The sequence below is a fragment of the Delphinapterus leucas genome, chromosome 1 (assembly GCF_059928025.1).
Source record: "Delphinapterus leucas isolate spDelLeu-1000000601 "Yukka" chromosome 1, BTC_Dleu_Yukka2, whole genome shotgun sequence".
In the NCBI taxonomy this organism is placed as follows: Eukaryota; Metazoa; Chordata; class Mammalia; order Artiodactyla; family Monodontidae; genus Delphinapterus; species Delphinapterus leucas.
The window spans coordinates 168,104,739-168,112,025 of record NC_143129.1 but is presented as its reverse complement, the minus strand read 5'-3'; the positions used below and the strand labels follow the sequence as shown (position 1 = coordinate 168,112,025).

Genomic DNA, 7,287 nt, shown 5'->3' with positions numbered 1-7,287 from the left:
TGGCGTTGCTGAGTCACCCCCAAGCAGCTCCTGCCTAGCAGAGGAGGAGCCAAGTGCCAGCCCCAGTCCGGGAGGGGGCGGGGCCTGCGACAGCTACTTAGAATAGCCTAGTCTGGGCCGCTGCGGGATTCTCCTCGCCCGGCTCCTTCGATTGAGGCGCAGAGAAGAGGGGGGTGTAGGGGGAGGAAACCCCTTTTGCCGAGGCTAAATCAAGGCATTCACAGCCTGCTTTCTCCCAGGTGAATGAACACATGTGGGAGCAATTAAAAACTAACATTGGATCCATCCGGGTATTTGCTTATGTATTTTCACATACTCTCATTTAATTTTCGAAACAGTTCTATATGAATTTGGGGCTATTATTAATCCAGAGGGAAAGTGATTTGCCCAGAGGTACGAAGCTGGTAAGATGAAGAGCCTAGACTCGATTGCCTCCAAATCCCAAACTCGTAACACCGGGCAATATCACCTGGTGGGCAGGTGAGAATGTGGACAAGTGAAAGGTGCCTCAGTAGGCTTGGGAACCTGGGTGAGTGTGTCAGCTTTCCCTGTGGGGTCCACTGGGCAAAGGACTGAAAGGGTCTCAAGTGTCCAGATTTCTGGTTAAAGGAACTAGAGATTCTGTGGTGCATTGGAGCCTGTGCACCATTATCAGAAAGCATCCCCTAGATCTAGGGGCTCAGACCCTTCTCTGCTAGACTGTGAGCCTCTTGAAGGCGGGGACCAGGGCCCTGAAAACTAAAACAAGACTTGGCTCAGAGGAGGCTTCAGTGAATTTGGGGGAGCAAACCATGAATTTATAACTTTGATATAACGTTAACATCAATAATCATAATAAAGGCTAACACTTTTTGGATGCTTACCCTGAGACTGGCACTGTTCTTAGTACTTTACATGGATTATTTCATTTAACAACACAGCTTGTAAGTAGCAGTGTTGGGTTCTGAGACTAAGGCAGTCTGATTCCAGAGTCCATCTAATAGGAAGACCACTGAAGTCATAGGAAGTCACTAGTCCTCAGTGAGCTTCAGTATGCTCCATTTGCCCCCAGAAGTGATTAGCTCTCCATGGCTCTCCAACCTGAAATATCCTATGATTTTATGATTCTTTGATTCCTCAACATGGAAGAGGGATTAGGTTTGTTCTCTGTGGGCAGGACTCCTAAAGGGCAGAGCTGGCCTTAATTTTAGGCAGAGCTTTTGAAGTCTCAGGACGTTTTTAAAATGAAGGTGGCCTGACTGGTAGGTGGTGAGCTTCCTGTCATTGGAAGTATGTGAGAACAGGTCTGAAATGAGGTAAAGAGGGGAGGGGACTTGGACCAGTGACTATGTAAGCCCCTTCCAGCGCTGATGGGATGGACAATCAGGAGGGGGAAAGTCTCTGAGAAGAGTGGCAAGATGGGGATGAAGGGAGAACCCACATTTACTGAACGCCACCAACTGTGTGACAGACCTGCCCTTGACACTTAACATATCTCACTAATTCTCAGGAAAACATTGTAAGATTTATAGTTGAGGAAATTCAGATTCAGAGAAGTGACTCGCTCGAGGTCACACAGGTGGGACAGGCCACCAAGGGGTCCTCGCCAGGGTCACTTTCCTAGGTCCCTTATGACCAACTCCCTATCTCCCTTCCAGCCTTAAGGGTAGCACCACGTGGCAAATTGCACCATACTTTCGCCATATGACGTCAGACACCACACCAGCCAATCCAGCAGCTGTCTGCCCGACCCTCCCCAGACCCAAAGGGTCAGCACCCTGCCGCCCAGAGCTAGGCGTCCGGTCAGGCCGCACCTGCAGCCCCCGCCCCTTCCCGGTTGCGACGCTCACAGTGCCTGGCTCTTTCCCCCACGCCGCCCCGCTGACTGGCAGTTGCTTGCGCCAATCAGAAGGCGCCCCGGGTCGGGGGCGGGGCCTCAAGCCGGAGTTGCCCTGTCAGTGCAGGTGGAGGCCCCCGGCGGGGCAAAGTGGCAGGAACCTCTTAAAGGGCGAGAGTGGCGGAGGGCGAGAACGCGGCCCGGCCCGGCCCAGCCAGGTCTCCGCCCCATCCGGCCCAGGTGAGCCCGGACCGCCTGGGGCCGACCCCGGGAGGGACGGGGTGAGATACGGATGGACCCACTCCCTAGGGCCCGGGCCGTCCCGCGGGTGGGGAGAGATCTGGTGCTAGGGGTCGGGATCGGGGGCTCTAGGGGTCCCGGGTTCCAAGTTCCGAACTGGGGGTCCAGAGGGGCCTGGGCGTCTCGAAGTTCGGAGTGCGGGGAGGGGCAGGGGCGACGGGAAGCGGGTCCGAGAGCTCGCGTCCGGAGATGGACTCTTGGCGCTGGCGGTCCCAGCCGGTCCCGGGCTTGTCTGGGTCGGGGGTCCCGGGTTAGTTTCCGGCGGACGTGTCTCTAAGGAGTGCTGCAGCCCAGCCCTCCCCCCCAACCCCGCCCTGTCGGGCCCCGAGTGCTCCTGCCGGGCCAGCTGCAGCGCCGGCGGAGCGGGCGGGCGGGCGGCGTGCAGCGGGAGGGGGCACCCGGGCCCAGGGCCCCTCCGGCCCTTACGTAACTGACTTTGAGTTTCCGGACTGAGGGACCCGTGAGCTGGGGCGCAGGCTCTGACCGCCAGGGTGGCTCTCCGGTCGCCGCCCTGGACGCACACGCTCCCTTCCAGGCTTGGTCTAGGAGACTTCTCTCTGTCTCCAGTCGGCCAGGTCTCTCTGTCGTGCTCTGGTTCCTGCTTGCCCGCGGTTCCCTGTGTCTCTTATCTCCTCTGTGTGGCCCAGTCTCTCCCTGTCCCTGTCCTCTGTCTTTGAGAGTTTTCTGCCCTCGCCTACACTTTCCTATCCTACCCCCAAAGAGAGACCCCGCCTCTTTGGGGGTAGGATAGGACTTCTCCCCTCCAGCAAATTGAGGGCCGGGACTTGTCCAGATCGACCTCAGCCCTAGCTTGCCCCAGAAGGCGGGAGGGGAGGACTACCCCGTGGGACTGGGGGAGGTTACTCCGAGGCCCACAGCTTCTTCTGGGAGGGAGTGGCTGAATGTGACACCCTTAAGTTCCCGGATTAGGGCTGAAGGCAGACCCCTCTCTGCTTCTGGAGTCATTTTCTCCAGGAGGAGGCTTGGGGAGAGCCTGACCTGGGCTTGGGCTTAGGGAAGCTGGGAGTCCCTGTGAGAACTGCCTGGTGTCAGGTCAGGCTAGATGCTCAGCTACTGAAGGGAAGAGGGTGGGGCCGGGGAGGGGCCAGAGCACTGGCACAGAGCCCCTGATGTTACTGCATGCTCCCAACTTCACCCCAGTTACAGGCCTGGGGACTGGCGTGGGCAGGCGATCAACAGGAGGAGGCCAGAGGACTTTTGCATGGGGGGCGGGGGAGGGTGGAGATAGAAGTGACAGACTCTCAGGTCTAAGGAGCACTTACTGGGATCACTCCCTGCTTTCAGGTCCCTCCTGAGTGTCAGAGAGACAGACATCTCAGAAATAACTCCCATACTGGCTGCTGTCCGGGGCATGTAAACAAGGTGTACCTGCTGCTGTCGGGTGCATGTAAACAAGGTGTTAATAGCAGCTATGAGGTGGTAATTGTTAATTCTGCCTAGGATGGGGGAGGAGAGACTTTGCAGAGGGGGTGGAAGTTTTGGGAAGAAGGGCATCCAGAAGCTGTAGGGAGCAGAGAGGAGGGACAGAAGGGGACTTCTGGTACCCTGTAGGCTTTACATGCAGCAGAACTGGGTTTGAATCCTGGTCCTGTCACTTCCTTGCTATGTGACCTTGCATGAATCACTTCACCTCTCTGAGCCCCAGGTTCCTCCTAATGCCTCCAGATCTTACAGGCATTAGCAGAATCAAATGAGGCAAAGCATGTGCAGTGACCAGAATGGTAACTGTTCTGGGAACAGGCCAACAGGGGTGTTTTAAGAAAGGAATAGAGTGAGGAAGCCCTGAGGTTTCCTCTGGGTATATAGGAGAGACAGGCAGAGCCTGCCAGTTCCTAGCAATGTGGGATGCAGGAGGAGTGCCTGGGTGTGTGGGTGACACGCATGTGTTTCCTGCTCAGCCCATCCCTGAACTGCCTAGACCAGGCTGGCCTCCCTCCTGAAGGCCCCAGGTGCCAATAGAAGCTCCCAGGCTGCCCCACTCCCTAGGCCAGTGGGGGTGGGGCCCCTAGCAGTGCAAGGCCAGCACCCCCTTTGCAGAGTGGACCCTGGCAGGGAGCCTGGCTGACTCTGCTGGGCAGGAACCTCCCAGCCTGGCTGGGAAGATGCTGATACAGTACAGGCCTCTGGAGGCGCAGAGCTCTGCTAGCTGGAGTTGGGTACAGCTGATAGGACCTGAGACAGAAGTGGGCTGTGGTGGAAGTGAGGAAGGGAGATGCAAGAAGAGACCTCTGGAGGGGGAGCCTGAGCAGAGCTGTGGAACCAAAGAGTAATTTCATGTGGTTATTCCCTAAGCCTTTCCTGAGCACCTACTGTATGACATATATGGGTCAGCTGGCCAAAGAGCTGAAAGGATACCCATGAAAGACTCACCATAGAGGTCATGGTGGCCTGAGATTTGTTGGGGATTTGCAGAGTGGACCTTTATGATAGTCCCCGGGGGATGGGGCATTCAGAATTTCCCTGGGGCCTAAGATTTATATTAATGGGGCAGGATTCCACTCCCTGATAGTCTGTGGGCAGTCACTTTTCTCCCTGGGTCTCAGTTTCTCTTTCTGTGAAATGAGAAGGCCAGATGAGCCTAGAGTCTCTAAGGATCTTCCGGCGCCTGTTACTATAGCCTCCGGGACCTGGTTTGGGACTACCCTCACCCCACATGAGGGGAGGGGGAGAGAATGGGGCAAGGACAAGGTTGAGTGTGTTGGGCCCCCAAGTCCTGTTCTTGGCCTGTGTTCTCGAATCACAGTTGGAACTGCAGCCGCTCGAGAGCACTTACAGAGTGCATGGCGCTCTATGCCAAGCCTTTAATATGCAACATTACATATTCCTCATAATTCTTACATCCTCATGAGGGAATAGGTATTATCCCTATTTCACAGGAGTTCAGGGAGTGAATTGACTTGACCAAAGTCACACAGCTAGGAAGTGGCTGGATTCTAAGCCAGGTCTGTCTGCCTCCAAAGCCCAGACTCAGCTAAAAGGGGGAGACTCCACCCCATAGGTACTGAGGTGCCCACATTGCTTAGCCCTTACCTGCAGAACCTGCCTGACCCCTGCTGTGTGAGCTCAGAGCTCTGGGCTGTTCAGGCTGGGGAGGTGGGGGACAGGCTCTGTGGGTGCCCACTGGTTCCAGTAAGGGGGGAAATAAGCAGAAGGAGCAACTTGGGGGTCAGGGCCTCACAGGGAGTTTCTCCAGAGGGTCAGCCCCACCTGCCTATGCTCAGTGCAAGAGCTGGGCACTGAAAGGCAACCCTGGGTATGTGGCCAGTTTGGACCTCAGTTTCTCCATCTGTAAAGCATGGGTTTAGAGTAGTTGAGTACAGACATTCCTTGGCCTGTGGGTGAGTGGCTGAGGTTGGTGATGGGGTCAAGGGTTAGAGGAGGGGTTGGGTAGTAGTGGCTGAGCCTGCGGAGGGAGAATTTGGGTCAGGAACAGCTTGGATCCTGGGCTGGCTGTTTGACAGCAACTATTTTAGATGAAGGGACTGAGGTTGGAGAGGTTCAAAGGCTTGTCTGGGGCTGGACAGCTAGTATGGCAGAGACTGAAGGGCAAAATGGATGGGAAGACCTAGAGAACAACATCCAGGCAGATGCCAGTTGGAATCCTGGCTTGACCACTTAACTAGTCTTGGAGATGTGAAGTGAGCGGCCAAGAACACACAGAGAGGAGTCCCTTCACCTCACTGTCCTCATCTGTAAAATGGGAAGAGTAATAATTTTGCCTTTGTCCACTTCCGGGGTCATTGTGAAGGTCAAAGGAGATGCGGCATTTGTGGAATCAGGTGAGAATGTGGGTGCTGGTTATTTTTCAGTCCAAAGCTGCACTTCTGGGTGTGTGTTTGTGGGGAGGGAGCATTTCTGACAGCAACGCTGCTGAGATGCTTTACCCTGGGGTGATGCACTGGAGAACAACCCTAAGAATGTCACCACTATTTATTGAGTAATTTGTTACCATACACCAGGCACTGGGCTCAGAGCTTCACCTCTCGCTGTCTCCTTTAGTCTCTACCTTCTCAGGTAGATGGTGGCCTGACCCACACCAGATCTCTCTGAAACCCATGCTTACAGCTCCCTGTGATAACAGTAGCTAACATTTATGAAGTTTGCTATGTTACTGTGTGCCAAGCATTGTTCAAAATGTTTTACATATATTAACTTACTTAATCTTCACAACAACCCTGGAGGTGGGTACTAATACGTTCTGCATTTTACAGATGAACATCTGAGACACAGAGAAGTCAAGAAATAGGCCCAATGTCACCAAGCTAGTACATGGTAGAGCCAGGGTATGACCCCGAGTTCTCAAGTCTCCTCCTTGAAGCACTCATCACAGTTGTAATTCAGTTATTATTTATAAGATTGCTTCCTCACTGACTGTAGGTTCCATGAGGGCAGGGACCAACACCTGGCACACAGTAGGTACTCAGCTAATGCTTGTCTGCAGGGATCCTGCTGCCTCCAGTGGGCTGGGCCCATGGAGACCCGATGAGCTCAGGGTAGATTATCAGATTATCAGACTGCTGACTAAGACGGTATCTGCCCCAAAGAGCCCCGGAGGCAGAGGGAAGGGCAGGGTTTCCCCCGGGCCCAGGCTCAGGCCAAAGAGGGGCCCCAAAGACTTGTTTGTTGGCTGTGCTTGTATCTCACTGCTGTCCTTTGCTTCCATGTGCCACTGCGGCAATGACTCCATGGCTTCTCCCCCAATGGCTGCGTGACCCCATGGCTGCTTCTGGGTGAGTACTGGTTTGGCTAAGTAACTGCCACATGGGCTTTATTCTAATGTGCGTCCTGTGGCTCTGAGGCCACTGGGAGGTGTAGAGGGAGTCCCGGGGTGGGGGAGGAAGAGCTGAGGGAAAATCCTAACTCTGAAGTTAGGATCCTATCACAACCAGCTGACTTCTTTCCAGACTCCTGACACACTGATGCAGTGATTTTTGCATCTGGTTTTAGCCACTGATGGGTGGCTCTTTGCGTCTCCATTTTGCATATGTAAAGTGGGAATATTAACACCTACCTGACACAAGTATGTTTATTCTTTTATTCTCGTAAGCCCCACGAGGGCCGGGATGTTTATTCACCTGTGCACTGCTGTATCCCAGCACCGACGATAGAGTGGCTCATAGTAGGTACGCAATGAATATTTCTGAATGAAA

General features: G+C 54.4%; 1 protein-coding gene across 26 annotated transcripts in view; it reads left to right on the top strand.

The window, feature by feature from the left end:
• The first annotated feature begins 1,668 nt into the window (after positions 1–1,668).
• The window catches only part of EPB41 (erythrocyte membrane protein band 4.1), a 199,073-nt gene continuing 193,454 nt past the window's right edge, over positions 1,669–7,287 (top strand). For 9 of the 26 annotated variants that reach the window (XM_089897478.1, XM_089897474.1, XM_089897532.1 and 6 more), the window contains exon 1: positions 1,926–2,056. Coding sequence is in view for 9 of the 26 variants with exons in the window: in XM_089897550.1 (XP_089753676.1) it covers positions 1,684–2,056 (373 nt within the window). In the remaining 17 variants the exon portion in view is untranslated. The other 17 variants (XM_089897529.1, XM_089897543.1, XM_089897535.1 and 14 more) reach the window with 9 other exon arrangements.